Source organism: Talpa europaea (assembly GCF_964194135.1).
Source record: "Talpa europaea genome assembly, chromosome: 4".
Taxonomy (NCBI): Eukaryota; Metazoa; Chordata; class Mammalia; order Eulipotyphla; family Talpidae; genus Talpa; species Talpa europaea.
In genome coordinates this window covers 30,498,395-30,514,817 of record NC_140070.1, presented here as the reverse complement: position 1 = coordinate 30,514,817, position 16,423 = coordinate 30,498,395, and the positions used below count along the sequence as shown (strand labels likewise).

Here is a 16,423-nt window from a genome sequence, read left to right as displayed (position 1 = left end):
GGCATAAGGGGTTAAGTCTCAGTGTTCTCATGCTATCACCACTGCAGTGTCCTGACCTGAGTTTCTATCCCCAGCAAGGGAGCTAACCAGCATGGTGCAGCAGACCTCTCCTGACTCACCCACTGCTTCCCTCAGCAGTGTATTTCAATGGATCCACCTCTTCTGCTCCCCATTCTGTCTCTGGTGAATCTTCTCACCCCGCCACACCTCTGGCCTACATCCTATTTCTTGTATGCATGAATAAAAATGAATCGTTAAAAAAAAGTCATAAAAGTAGGGAACAAATTGAAGAGAGTTCATCATTCTCATGTTTTTTAATTTCCTTGTACTATTCTTTTTTTTTTTAAGATTTATTTATGCATACAAGAGCTGGGGTATAGGCCAGAGATGCGGGAGGTGAGGGGATTTACCAGAGACAGAGTGGGGAGCAGAACAGGCAAACTGACTGAAATGCACTGCTGAGGGGAGCAGCGGGCAAGTCAGGAGAGGTCTGCTTCGCCATGTGGAACCCTGGCTGGCTGGGGATCAAACTCATGCTGCAGAGGCTATGGATTGCTTCATGGTGCGGTGTTTAACCCCTTGTGCCATAAGGGAGGCCCTCCTTGTACTATACTAAAGAAAACTACTGTACAGTAAATCATTTCTCAGCCTCTCGGTCTGTTTTGTTTGGGGACAGACTGGAGGCAGCCAAGGATGACTACCGCATACGATGTGAGGAGCTAGAGAAGGAGCTCTCTGAGCTTCGGCAGCAGAACGAGGAGCTGACCACTCTGGCAAATGAAGCCCAGTCCCTCAAAGATGAAATAGATGTTCTCAGGTAGGTTGTCCTCCCTGCTCTGTAGGATCTCAGCCCTGTCATTCCCACCAAATTAGAGATTCTGGGACCCTGACTATCACAGGGTATCCAGGAGGCAGACTGCCTAGGCTCAGAGTTCAGTGTTATCATTTATTTAATCTTTATTAATTGTTTGTCATCTGTGAACAGTGCACACACCCACCTCTGATTAGGAGGAAGTGAATGTATATTTGTAAACACCTGATGTCGTGTTTGGCAGCTGTTTTGTAGATATCTGTTAAATAGAAATTCATCTGTGATCATTACTTTATACTCAGTTCTGGAACTTTTTTCTTACCACTTCCATTTCAAAATTTTGATTTCTCTTGTCACTTGGTCTTCCTGTGTTTCAGCTGCTGTCACAGCCCCACGTGGCTGCACTGCTGAGTCCTTCTATCTTCATCTCCACTCTTTTCTCCCCAGGCACCTTACTCCTGCCCCCTTGTTCTTCCACCACTGTACTTACATAGTTTCCTGTCTTCAGTTGCATCATTCCAACCTTCTGCATTTTAGATGTTTACTCTTCAATACTGAGAAAATCACATAAGGCTGAAGTTTTGTTCTCTTTGCACATTGATGATCTTTACTTTTCACTGGGTTCTTACTGAAGTCCACCATCCTGCTGCACCTCACTAAGTAGCTGTGTCTGCCTTTCCTTTGAGAGCTGTTACACACTTCCACGACCTTCTCACCTGAATGCACACTGCACCACACCTCTGCCAGCTTAGGCTCAGAGAGTGATCTTGTCTCCTCCTGCATCAAGGAAAGAGGCCATGAACTGTAGAACGCTTCTTGGCCATATCGCCTGTATTTCCTAACTTCCCATCTTTTCTTTTTTGCTGTTCTAGACTTCCTGCTCTTCTGTCCACTGCGGATTCCTTCTTCAGTGTTCTGGGTTTCAAACCTTCTTGCCTACACAGGGACAGTGTTAACATCTCTTATCATTGCTTTTCCCATTTTGAATCTCCCTCCTTAGCTTTTATTTATATTTTTAAGGCTCTGTCATCTTACAAAGAGACTCACAAACTCTCCTTCCCTCCAAAACAAATTTAGATTACACAAGGTAATATTTGCATTCTTTCCTCAACGCCCTAAAATTGCCATCACCTGCCCCCACTGCTTCACTGAAACAGCTGTTCCTAGATAACGTTCTAATTGTCAGATCATTTGGACTCTGCACAATTTTTGCTTTTCTGCTACATGTGGTTCTACTGACTACTTTGTTGTACTTGCTTTCCTTGTATAATGTTCTCCATTGTACTTATTGCTGTAATTTTGGTAATTTTTTTAAGCTGAGCACAAAATTAATCTGGAATCACCTTTGGTCTTATAATTTCATTAAAATGTGTGGTTTCCTGGCAATTCTTCTTCGTTTAGCACTGTCTGAAATAGCTTTCACAACTGTGGATGTGTTTCTAATTTCTGATTTCCTGTCTTATTTCTAGACATTCTTCTGATAAAGTGTCAAAACTAGAAGGTCAAGTGGAATCATATAAAAAGAAGCTAGAAGACCTTGGTGATTTGAGGCGGCAGGTTAAACTCTTAGAAGAGAAGAATACTATGTATATGCAGAACACTGTCAGTCTAGAGGAAGAGTTAAGAAAAGCCAATGCAGCCCGAAGTCAACTTGAGACATATAAGAGACAGGTAAAAGAGTAGTGACAAAGTTTCTTAATGACATTTTCTAGAACTATAATACCATGGCTTACCCAAAATTATGGACTTTTGTTTTATAGTATTCTGGTTTTTTATTTATAAAAAGTAAAGTTCTTATCTTTTTGTTTTGTTTTGTTTTGTTTTTATTTTATATATTTTTACATCATTTTATTTTTACATCATTTTTCATTTTTGTGCGATGTATGCATTTTCATTTTGGTTATAGTCCCATACAGTTCCCACCCCCCTTATTTTGACCGTAATCTCTCCTACTCCCCCTTCCGCCCTCCCCGTAGTGTGTCCCTGGTTTATAGCTGCTGGTTGATTTAGATTTTTACTTTATTGTAATTGGTCTTTTTCCTGGTCCCTTATTTAGGTTTTCTAAATTCCTGCTATGAGTGAGACCATTCTTTTTCTTTCTGGCTTAAAAAGGTTATTAGTTGGTCTCTTAGCAGACCCTTTTATTGTTTTTTATTTATTAACTTGTTATGTAATACTTAAGAAATTCACAAAAGTAAAAGAATAATATAGGGACTTCTCTGGCGGCCAAGGGATTAAGTCTCAGCGCTATCAGCACTACAGCTTGAGTTCAATCCCCACCCAGGGAGCTAACCCACATAAGGCACAGCAGACCTCTCCTGTCTTACACTGCTCTCCTTAGCAGTGTACTTCAGTAAATCCATCTGTTCTGTTCCCCACTCTGTCTCTGGTGAATCCTTTCACCCCTCACACTTCTGGCCTGGACACCAGTTCTTCTTTGCAAAGATGAATAAATAGAACCTTTAAAATATATATATAATAAGTATCCATGCTTAAGAAATAAAATATATTCTTCCCTTCCTCATTACAATAACCATTATGCTGGGTTTTTTTTTTTTTTTCATTACCATGTTCCTCTTTATTCTTTTTATATACATGTGTCTATCCCTAACACTTTATAACATTTTGGACATGTTTCAAAACTTTATATAAAGTGAAAGTTATGAAAGGAGGGATTGGGGTCAAAATAAGGGGGTTGTAATTGTATGGTGAATATAAAAATAAAATTTAAATAAAAAAATAAATAAAATAAAGTGAAAGTTATGGAGTGAAAGTTCCCTTCTATGATTTACTTTGTTTAGTAGTATATTTGTGAGATTTATTAGTTATAACTTTATTCCATTCATTTGTACTACTTACTGAGTTACCATCCCACAGTTTATGCATTTTCCTGTTGAAGGAATTGTATAGAATATTTCAACAATTTTTTTATATTGTAAGAGATGCCACCAAGTTTGACAACACTCTGTGTTGGTGATGATGTAGAAGAACAATAGCAATTCATACAAATTCACTTTGGAAAACAATATAGCAACATCTAATTAAATAAAGATACTCTGAGGAAGAAATTCCATATATTTATGAAATTTTCATGCATTTATTTGAATGGATGTGAAATGGTGTCTTCTAATGATTATACCTTATATTACCCTAATACAAATATATTTTCTTTTGTGAATTGCCTATTTTTATCTTTCATTCATTTTTAAAATTATATTATTTTCCTTAATGATTTTCAAAAATTCTTTATATATTCTTGATACTAATCTTTTGTCTTTTATGTATGTTGCATTTATTTCTTGCCAGTGTATGACCTGTCCTTTTACTTTTTTTGAGATTGAAGAGTATAACATAATGAACTTCAAATATCTTTTTTTTTTCAAAGATTTATTTTATTTATGCATACAAGAGCTGAGGTACAGGCCAGAGGTGTGGGGGGCTAGAGATGCGGAGCGTGGGGAGAGGTGGTGAGAGGATTCACCAGAGACAGAGTGGGGAACAGAACAGATAGATTGACTGAAATACACTGCTGAGAGGAGCAGCGGGCGAGTCAGGAGAGGTCTGCTGCACCATATGGGTTGCTCCCTGGCCAACCAGGGGATCGAACTCATGCTGTAGAGGCTGCAGACAGCCTCATAGGTTGCATCTTAACCCTTGCGCCACCAAGGAGGCCTTTAAATATCTTCTTGACATGTGCTTTTTATGCCTAATTTAAGAAATATTTTCCTACATAAGAATGTTATCTTTACAAAGAATTAAAGCTTGTTTTACACATCTCCATCTTGAATCCACAGGGAACTGATTTTGTATAGGTGTGAGATGAGGATCTACTTGATACTTTGTCTGTGTGGACATCTAGTTGTCCTAGTACCTTTTAATAGTCTCTCTTTTAATGATCTGCAATTCTCCCTTATCATATATCTAAAGTTTCTGTGTTATACGTGGGTTTGTTTCTGGGAACACTTTTCTGTTTCATTGATTTGTCTATTCTTACAGTAATACCACACTTACTATCTATGGATTTTTTTTAGTAATGTTGTTTGGTGCTAGTGATACTTATACCTTGTTCTTTTTCAAAAGCATCTACCCCTTAGATCTTTTATTTCTCTTTAAACTCTGAACCTTTGAGAATTGAAATATCATTGACTCTGTTCATCAATCTGAAGAGAGTTGACGTCTTTCTGTCAGTGAATGTTTCTATCAATGAATATAATAGCTTTCCATTTATTTAGGTCTTTAATGTATTTCAATTAAGTTTTATAAAATTTTCTTCTAAAATCCATGCACACATTTTGTTACATTTACTCAGTTTCTTTGTGTTTTTGTAAATATAATATAAAAAGAAAATATACCATTTTCTCTTTGTTGCTCATTTATATCAATTAAGATGGGTTTTATATATTGGTATTACAACTTTTTCCAAATTCTCATTTTGCCTTAATTATGTTTCTAAGTTCTGTTGTCATACAGTATACAGATGAAAGCAGCTTCTTTGTCTCTTCTCCATATCTTTTTTCCTTCTTAATTAGCATGTGTGTTCTTTACTACAACTAAATACAGCTTTGAATAGATTTCATTGATTCATTTTCTTATTAATTTCATGCAGAATACTTGAAATATTTTATCAGTGTTCTATAAGGACTTCTTTAGGTTTTGTAGCCATTTTCTTCCTTAACATGTTATTATAGAAAAATTAGGAAATACACGTAAGTGAAAAAAGAAAAATATCAGCCACCCCAGTTTACTATAGAATAAGTGTAGTTGGATGGCTGGATTTTGGGTATTTTCAAAGTGTATCTGCTCTTTTTTGTTTTTTATTATAGAAAAATTATTATAGAAAAATTAGGAAATACACATAAGTGAAAAAAGAAAAATATCAGCCACCCCAGTTTACTATAGAATAAGTCTAGTTGGATGGCTGGATTTTGGGTATTTTCAAGGTGTATCTGAAGGGAGAGGTCTGCGAGCCATGTGGGACCCTCCCCCGGTGGCAGGGGAGCAGCCAGGGATCGAACCGGCACCGCAGAGGCTGCAGGCAGCTTCGCAACCCAGCGCTCAACCGCTGCGCCACCAGGGAGGCCCCTCTACCCCTTTGGCTTTATATTACTCCTCTCCCCCTCTTAGCCTCAGAAACCTTACTTTGTATATTAGTGTCCACAAGTTTTTTTAAAGTACATTGCTTTATGGAATCATCTGCCATGTGAATGTCCAACATTTGTCTTCATAATTCTGACTTGCTTTGCTTCACATAAATCTGTATATTACTATCTGGAGTTTGATACACTTCTTTTTCAATGATGAGTTTCTGCAAGTTCTTCCCTTTCAAACCTCTCTGATTATTTTTAATAGTCTCTCATTCATTTCATAATTTAGATTTTTTATTTTCTTAAAGTATTAAACCTGGTATTTTATATCTGAGGACTCCAATCTGAAATCCTTGGCTGTCTTATCCTACTGTTTTGTTGCTTCTGTTAATGTTTTTCTGCTAATCATTGTTCATGATGGCTTATTTCTTCATGGCCTTTGTAACTTTGGATTTTGCTTCTTTATTTGGTTCATCTTTATCTTTGGGGCACTGGAGAGCCTGGGCTGTTTCTGTGAGTGTTTTGTTTATGCCATATTTCCCACAGCATCACCAACCAGGACTACTTTAAATCACTTACTAGCTTCATATTTGTCAGGCAAGGCATGTGGTAAAAATTCAAACTCACATCCATATATTTGCAGGTCATGGTTAAAGATTTTTAAGTTACACATTTTGAAACCCAGAGCACTCACTTTAAGACAGACAAGTTGCCTTACTGATTTTTTCCAGCTGATGGATATTTTTCTTAACCCTGTTTACTCACCACATTTTAGAGCCCAAGATGGTTTAACAATTACCTGTCTCCTATTATATTCAGAGCTCTAGATTGCTGGAATTGGCAATTAACACTTCACTCTACTTCCACAGATACTTCATGATCTTGTTTCAGCCTCTGAGGATTTCCCTTAACTCTTGTAAACTTAGCTATGCAATTGTACTTTATTTCCCTTAGCATTTCTTCTGTTTTATATTAAAAGGATCTCAAACTACCTGATCTTCAGTATTACAAGATTTCCTGTAATCTTTCACTATTACAGGAAATAGAAGTTATGTAGGATCTTTCATAATTTTGAGCAGTGTTACTCTGGATGAGCTGGTTAAAGAACCTTACTGTCTAGGTAGATTTTTGTTCCTAGTACTCTCCATTGGGTTTTACTGTTAGATTATATACATTTTCTTGAGTATTTGGGTAGAGGATAGTTTTTGTAGACTTTTAGAAGGAAATGATGTTCTTTTTCTAATGTTTCAAATTTTAAAAATTAATGATACCTTTCTGTATTAGGTAGTAGAACTACAAAATAGATTATCTGAAGAATCAAAGAAAGCAGATAAATTAGATTTTGAATATAAGCGGCTAAAAGAAAAAGTTGACAGTCTTCAAAAAGAAAAGGATGTGAGTATACATATATTAGGCATTTTGGTTTTTTGAGCACTGCTAAAATTAAGATAATGATATTTAGTTGATGTTTTAATTCATGATATATAATTCATGTTGCATTAAGCCCTTCTATTTATAAATTAAAAATTTAGAGATACTGTTTATATTATAAATTTACATTTGTGTTTCAGAAATAGACCTAAAATAAAAGATTAAAAAAAAGTTTTCACTTCTACACTAATTTCTTTTACATTAACATATCTTTTCTACAACTTTGCTTCTTTTACATTGCTGGTTGTAGCTTTCTATAAATTTGTCACTTTTCTGTTTTCTGTATGATTAATATAGAAAACAGTTTCTTTTTGTTTAGTATACTTTGAATCTTTCAAAATATTTTTACTTTGTCAAGATTTATGAATATTTAACATCTTTATTGTTTTATCTCTTATGTTTAATGAAAAGAATGTTATTTAAGTGAGAAAGTACTTATTGTTAAAGGTAGAGTAGATAGTTTGTTTTGTGTTAACAATAGACATCATATTGCCTTGCTCATAGTAGATACTCTGTATTGTTAAATGGGAACAAAAATAATACAGTCTCTTCCCTCTGTGATCTTTCTATAGAATAGCAAAAGTTAAAATATGTCCATGTTCTGTGCTGTTTATTGTTCTATTAGGAAAGACAAACTTCACTGGTGAGTAAGCTATTAAAACTTGAAGCTAAATGTTCTTTGTTTTTAATGTGCCTCCAGAGGTTAAGAACAGAAAGGGATTCTCTGAAGGAAACCATTGAAGAACTTCGTTGTGTACAGGCTCAAGAAGGGCAGCTCACAACTCAAGGTAAAAACATTTCCAAAGCCCAAGCAAGATTATTTATTTCATGGGCCTCCCTGGTGGCCTATGGGTTAAGTCCTAGTGCTATACAGCTAAGGCCTGAGTTCCATCCTGGCTAGGGAGGTTACACACGTGGCATAGCAGACCTATCCTGTCTTGCCTGCTGCTCTCCTCAGCAGTGTATTTCAGTAAATCCACCTGTTTTGCTCCCCACTCTGTCTCTAGTGAATCCTTTCACCCCACACACCTGGCCTATACCCCAATTCTTCTACACAAAAATAAAATAAAAAAAAGATTATTTCTAACATATCTGTAAAAATACAAGATTCATGTTAAGATGATTGCACCAATAGCTCAATATTTAAAAGTTGGTGAAATGGCTCTGAGACTGGTATAAATTTGGAAATCTTACCTAGGTTTTATGGCAACTAGGCTATAGTTATGGCACAGGATTTACTTGCCTACTTTTATTTTAACTATCTTTAAATAGTTGAGTTATATTAAGTCAAAATCATAAAATATTTGCTAAATCATCTGTTAATAATTAACCTGAAAAGGTATATTCTGCAGTTTCTCATGACCTCTTTAAAAGTATATCCACCTTTCTAATTCAGTGATTTTTTTTTTTTTTTCCCACCTAAAATGGGAGGTATGGATATCAATCCATTAAGGGATTTGTCCAAAGAGGAAAACTGCTCTTACAGGAAAGGAGCAGCACTTAGCTCAAGGTGTACCCTTGAGCAATTTTTCCTTCCATGATAGAGATGGGAGCCTGACTGAGGGCCAGTATAGCCCCACAGTTACTCATTCCCACTCTAATAACCAGTCCTCAGCTCTTCACTTACTTGAACCTGCAATTTTTCTTTCCCTCTGACTATAACCTCCTCTCTCCTCCTCATTCCTGCTGCCAGATCTGCGTATTCACTTCCACTTTGACCTTTATCCTGCACTTCATTGTCTATTGAGCAAAACTCCTCCGGCCTCATTTCCCAGCCTACCCACCCTGCATGTCAACCATCTTAACAATTTTCTCATCACCATTAACATTCCTATCCTACTGACCTATTTCTAGACCAGTCTGGCAAACCCTAATTCAGGTAGCCTAAAGTTATTATCTCTATTCCAAATAACCAAGGTCAGCTAAAGAAAATTATGTCTTTTAATTATCTTCACCAAAAAAAAATTACTATCACTTTGGATCGTAAGTGAATCCTTATGGCTTCTTGGCAATCTTTATATATCTAGTCAGTTCTACATACGTTTTTCAAAATATTAAGAATCTAGCCTGAACTTTAATGCTTTTATTCTCAGCTCTTATGTCATCAAGAAATGAGAAGCCATCTCTTGTTTTGTTTCTTTGCTATCTATAAATACATATATATATATATTTTTATGTCTTAACCATATATATATATATATATATATATATATATATATATATATATATTCTTGACCTAGCAATTTTGCTTTAAAGATTTAGACTGTTTGTCATCAAATGAGTAATAATAGATAAGCAAAATGTGGTGTATACATATTAATAGAATATTATTCATTCATAAAAAGTAACAAAGTTCTGTTAAGTGCTGCAACATGGTTGGATCTTCAAAACATTGTTAAATGAAATAAGCCGAACACAAAAAGACAAATATTTATGATTCCGTGTATGTATATGCAGCATCTAAAATGGGCAAATTCATTGAAGACAGACAGAAAGTAGGAGGACGGTTACCAGAGGCTAAGGAAAAAGGAATGGGGAGATACTGATTAATAGTTAGAGAATTTATATTTCGGGTAAGGAAAGGATTTTATAAATAGATAGTAGGGATGGTTCTGCAACATAGTGAACATGTTTGCTGCCACTCAGTTTTACACTTAAAAAATGTTTAAAAAGTAATAGTAATAATATAAGGCAACTGTGACATTTTTTCATTTGCCAAAAAGACTTTAGCTGTTAGAATTAATACTAAAGGGCCTCTGTGGTGGCACAAGGGGTTAAGCATAGCACTATGAAGCTATCAGCAACCTCTGCAGCACAAGCTTGATCCCCTGGCTGGTCAGGGAGCCACCCACATGGTGCAGCATACCTCTCCTGACTCACCCACTGCTCCCTTCAGCAGTGTATTTCAGTCATTGTGCCTGTTCTGCTCCCCACTCTGTCTCTGGTGAATCCTCTCACACATACCCCAACCCGCAACTCTAGCTTGTACCCCGGTTCTTGTATGCATAAATAAATAAATCTTAAAAAAAATACTAAAGTAGGGTTTCATATAGAAACTAAGGAAGATAATGTTGTCTTTTAACCTCACATTCATATTTGTATATTTATAGGGTTAATGCCTCTGGAAAGTCAGGAATCTTCAGATAGCCTGGCAGCAGAAATTGTTACGCCTGAAATCAAGTAAGGAGAAAATGGCATTTATAGTCACACTGCACAATATTCTGGGAGAACTCTCACTCCTTTTACAATGTAAAGGGGATCCATTTCTTATTCTTTATTACTAACACTTTCAATATGAACTCCATTTTAGATTTCCATATTTTTAGCATACCAAAACTTTATTCATTTGGCTCAACAGAGACTTGATTTTTCTCACGTTGGTTGCACAATGTTTTTTCACACATACCTAGCAAATTAGTATATCAGTGTTTGTATCTTCAGCAGACTTTTAGCAATAAAACCACTCCTCCCTAGGACAAAGAAAGTTTATGCTTAGCTACAGGCCTGCAAAATAAGTAGTCACTAAGGTTTGTCTGTTAACTCATGGAATGCCTTGAAAAAGATATAAAACAATAGAGAGGAAAGTAATCTCCCCTCCTTTCTACTCTTCCTTTAACAGTACCTTATGTTTTTACTTAGTCATAGATAGCATTTTGAAAATTACATTTATTTCAGTATGTACCTGGTTTTGTATATGAGTTAAAAATTTGAAAAAGAATGTAAAAATTGGAGAAGAGGCACTAAATATCCAGCAGAAGAAGAATGATTAATCCTCAAGGTTGATTTATTTGCCCCTTTATAAACTGACATAGGCCTTGATTCTTCATAGCATTCTTGGGGTTATTAAGTAAAATAATGCTGTGTAAGAGTTTTATAAATTTTAAAAGCTGATGTAGGCATTCAAATACTTGTTGAATAAATGAAGACTGTTAACTTGTTGTTGGCAGTTATTTAAGAAAAGCAAAAGGAGTTAGATACCACTTCTGAAAGTATCTTGTGTACCTTTTACTTTTCTGCCATCTAATATAGTACTTTGTTTCTGAACCAGTAAAATTTGTTGAATAAATGAGTACTTACTGTTTATGAATATTTATAAGAAAGTGATTGTCCAAAAACAACTTTTAAGACGCTTATGGATAATAGAGTTGCCTTTTTTAAACTAAGGAAAAAAGAATAATGATAAAGACACAACAAATAAAATGACTCTTTTGAGTATGACTCAACAACTTATGCTGTCTGTCAGAAGAGATATCAAGATAATGAAATGATAAATTAAATGGTAAATTTAGTGGTCAATATTAAATATAAGAAATTAAAATTTTGCAACAGATGTAATAGACAGTGGTTAATATTTTTAATCCATAATGAAATTTGCCTCTTAGGCTTACAAAAAATCTATTTTAAGTGATCATTTTCACTGATGTAAGCATGTAGAAAAAAACCTCATAAACTAGAAGTAATAAACTTTACTGGTACAATTTTTCTTCTGAGCAGTTTATCAGACTGTGTCTATTGTCTAAAAATATGCCTAAGTTATTACCCCAAAATTAACTTTTTGCAAGTTAATGTTAAGGAAATAACCAAGAATATACATAAAGGTATATTTCTGAAGCTGATTATTATTAACATGTTACAGCTGAAAATTGGTAACAATGCAAATGTCTAATGATTGGGCATTTGCTAAATAACAATTCATCTGTGTATTTTAACATTTAATTTAAAATATTAAAGCATGGGGGCCTCCCCTGGTGGCGCAGCAGTTGACCTCTGGGCTGCAACGCCGGTTCGTTCCCTGGTGGCTGGCGAGGGTCCCACAAAAAAAATAAATAAATAAAATAAAATATTAAAGCATGATATTTAGTGATATGAAAAGTTGGGAAATTTTAAGCATAAATAGTGGATACCAATGTAGGATATACTGTGATCCATTTACTTAAATGTTTTCATGTATATATGCATAGAATTAGATGGCTATATTTCAGCAGTAATTATTTTGCACCTTAAGGTTATAGAGAGTTTGTGTTTTCTTTTTATTTAATCTTTTTTTCCTGCAATGATTGTGTTCTATTGCGTAATTGAAAAATATGATGAAGTCATTGTCCATATACAAAATATATCAAGTTCTATGTAATTGCTTTAATTGAGCCACAGACTTTCATCTTTTTAATAGCAAAAATAAAAGCACTTTATAAGATTTGTGGTGTTGACAAAATAAAAGGCCATTTTGGTGTTTGTTCTTTTTTCTTTTTCCATGAGAAACACAACTTTTTACAGTGTCTGGTCTGCTAGTAATCTCTTCATGGGAGCCTCTAAATCATGTTAACAATGAACTATAACTTTAACAAGTATATCTCCTACTATATCTTCTTACAAGCTAATACTCAATTATGTCATCCCTGCAGTAAATTTTTGTCACTGCTGCTTTTAACATCCTTTAATGTAAGCTTTAACATATCACAAGGAGCCCAAAACAAATGCAGTCCAATAAGTAGATTCTGAATATTTGACTTTTTATAAGCATATAATTTTACTTATCTATAACAATGGGCAGATTGCATATCTTGAAGGCATTCATTGAATATTTTGCCACCAACTGATTGGTAATTTTAGAGCATAGCATTAAAATGTTTTTTGATGAATCAAAAAACAAATATATAAATGCATTCATCATTTAAATATTTAAAATCAGAAAAGGAATGGAATTTGGAAACCTCTTTCATTACAAATCATAACATTTGGACTTTCTTTTATCTTTATTCATCCTTAAGAACACATACTTAAGACCTGAAATGTAATGTCTTACCCAGTTGCATTAGGAACTAACTTCTTTTCAAGTACCTTTTCATTTCTATTCTGTATATTAAATCTGTAACTGTGCATAGCTGATTTTTGTTAGCTATAATGTATTAATAATATACCAGATGATAAGTTTTTGTTTTGCTCATTCAGGGAGAAACTTATTCGTCTTCAGCATGAGAATAAGATGTTAAAAATTAACCAAGAGGGTTCAGACAATGAAAAAATTGCCTTGTTGCAGAACCTTCTAGATGATGCAAAGCTACGCACGAGTGAACTGGAGACAGAGAATAGGTAGGAATGGATACTAACTGAAGCAGTTAGCTGCTGTCTTTCTCTATTTGCCTTGGTTTCTGATTCCTTTAAATAGCAACTGAAGTTGTATTTTGAAATGTGACAATGTGTTATTCGATTTCACTTTAAGAAATAGAATACTTAAGGACAGACTTGCTTGTCCTTGCTATTAAGTGCTGTTTTATAATAGCATTCCTCTCTTTCTCCTTCCTCTTTCTTTCTCTCCTCCCTCCTCCTTTTCTTTCTTTCTTTTTTTTTTTTAATGCTATAACTGTGGTTTACAATACTGTATATGTTTTAGGGGTGAAAGTTCACACTTCTCCAGAACATCGACCACCCACATCCACCACCAAGGCATCCATAATCCTCTACCATATTCCATTTGACCCCTCTCCTCCCTTGTTGCCTTCTCCCCACTCTGCCCATATTCAGATTTCTAGAGTTTTGTTTTGTGTTAGCTTTTTTCCCCCTTTGCTTTGTTTCTCTATATTCCAAACATGAGTGAAATTGTCCAGTATTTGTCTTTCTCCTGACTTATTTTGCTTAGCATAACCAACTCCAGTACTATCCGTGTTGTTGGAAATGGCAGGATTTCATCTTTTTTAGGAGCTGAGTAATAATTGTTTTGGTTAAGATGGACATCTTGACAATGTTAATTCTTTTAACCCATGAGCAAGAATATCTTTCTATTTCTTTGTGTCGCCTTCGATTTCTTCTAATGTCTTACAGTTTTCATTGTACAGGTCTTTAACCTCCTTTGTTAAGTTTATTTCAGATATTTAATTCTTTTTGATGCAGTTGTATTTGTGATTATTTCCTTGATTTCTTTCTTTTCTAGTTTGTTATTTGCATATAGGAATGCAATGAGTTTCTGCATGTTGATTTGATAGCTTGCTATTGACTGTACTAATTTGTTTCAAATCATTTTTTAGGGATTTCTGTGTCTATCATGTCCTCTGCAGATAATGATAGTTTTACTTCTTTATCATCTTGTAGTCCTTTTATTTTTTTCTCTTGCCTAGTTGCTCTAGCTATCATTTCCAATACTTTGTTGAATAATGGTATGGATAGTGGACATCGTGGTCTTATATCTGATCTTAGCAGAAGAGCATTCAGTTTTTCACCATTATGATGTTGGGTATGTGTTTCTAATATAAAGCCTTTATGTTGAGATATTTCCCATCTGTCTCCATTATTTGAGACTTTATCATAAATAGATGTTGAATCATGTCAAATGCTTTCTCTGTATCTGTTGATCATAGGATTTTTGTCTTTCCTTTTGTTGATGTGGTGAATAACATTGATCCATTTGAGGGTGTTAAGCTATTCCTGTGTCCCTGGAATAATAATATAATAATAATATAATATAATAATAATATAATAATTATTATATTAATATAATTAATATAATATAATATTAATAATATAATTAATAATATAATTAATATAATAATAATATAATAATAATATAATAATCACTTGATCATGATATATGATACTTTCTATGTGTTGTTGAATTCAGTTTGCCAAGATTTAGTTAAAGATATTTGTATATGTGTTCATCAGGGATATTGGTCTGTGATTTCTTTTTAGTGATATCCTTATTTGCTTTTGGTATTGAAGTGATATGGGCCTCCTAAAATGTGTTTGGAAACCTTTCCCTCTTTATTTCTTCAAGGAATATAATAGCAAAGCCCTGCATTTTCCCTTGATCTAGTTAAAAATACAGAATTAACAATATTTAATCATTAATTTAGGCTTTTGTAACAATTTCAATTTATGTTCATTATTAGACATAATGAATACCTCTTAACATAAAAGGTACCCTGTTTTACAGGCTACTCTTTCAAAGGATCTGTTGGTTGGTATGAGGAAAAGGAAAACAGTAGGATCCATCATAATAAAATTGATTGAACTTTTTTTCCAAATTTGTTGTTTCTTGTGATTCCCCAAAAGGAAATTACTCATCCTATGAATGATTAAATTATGCTGAGACTTTAGAACCTACAAATTTAACCCAGAAATCACATTTTTGCTTGTAAGTCTTTTTTATCATATTGCATTATGCAGTCATTCTAAGCTACTTTAGAAGCAATAGCTTATTCTAGTAACAATGGTAAGGGCTGCTTTTATATTTGTTGTGACTATTGTTTGGTTCTTTGTCTTTCTGGAAATGTTTCATAGAAGTGAAATATAAGGTATCATTCCTTTTTCTTAGTGTTGTGATGTTCTTTCATATTTGAGAGATAGACATTTTAAATATTAAGTCTTATAGTTTACCATATATTATAAATTCTTTGTTTATTAAGTCTGATTGACTTGGCATTTCCCAGATCTGAGTCAGTCTATGAGTCAAAATTGTTAGGACAATTTTATGTATCCTGTCCTTCTTCCTGAAGCTTTAATTTTTAAAGTTGCTGAAGTAGAATCAGCAAACAGTCTAAATACCAGAGTAATAATTAGAGCATGGTCAAACATAAATAGAAGAAAAACTTTTTATCAATTCTTAGGAGCATAAACAATTTTTTAAATACCTAGCAAAAGTAAGAAATGGGGGGGCCTCCCTGGTGGCACAAGGGGCTAAGCACTGCACTATGAAGCAATTCGCAGCCTCTACAGCAGGAGTTTGGGTCTGCCAGGGAACAACCCACATGGGCTAACAGACCTCTCCTGTTTCACCCTCTGCTCCCCTCAGCAGTGTATTTCGGTCAGTCTACCTGTTCTGTTCCCCACTCTGTCTCTGGTGAATCCTCTCACCCCACATATCTCTGGCCTGTACCATGGGCTCTAGTTGCATAAATAAATCTTTAAAAAAAGGGCCTCCCCTGTGGCGCAGCAGTCGAGTGCTGGGTTGCGAAGCTGCCCCGGGGCCTCTGCTGCGCCGGTTCGATCCCCGGCTGCTCCCCGGCCACCAGAGGAGGGTCCCACATGGCGCGCAGACCTCTCCTGCCGCCCGCTGCTCCCCTCAGCAGTGTACTTCGGTCCTTCTGCCTGCTCTGCTCCCCGC

At 34.9% G+C, this 16,423-nt stretch overlaps 1 protein-coding gene across 1 annotated transcript in view; it reads left to right on the top strand.

Moving 5' to 3' along the window:
• Positions 1-16,423, top strand: part of HOOK3 (hook microtubule tethering protein 3) — a gene marked incomplete at both ends in the record, with an annotated part of 81,023 nt that overhangs the window by 49,312 nt on the left and 15,288 nt on the right. Inside the window, 6 exons of the mRNA XM_084232451.1 lie at positions 677-817; positions 2,281-2,482; positions 7,180-7,290; positions 8,027-8,114; positions 10,437-10,506; positions 13,276-13,416. Of these exons, the coding sequence (XP_084088577.1) occupies positions 677-817; positions 2,281-2,482; positions 7,180-7,290; positions 8,027-8,114; positions 10,437-10,506; positions 13,276-13,416 (753 nt within the window). The remainder of the gene's footprint in view (positions 1-676; positions 818-2,280; positions 2,483-7,179; positions 7,291-8,026; positions 8,115-10,436; positions 10,507-13,275; positions 13,417-16,423) is intronic.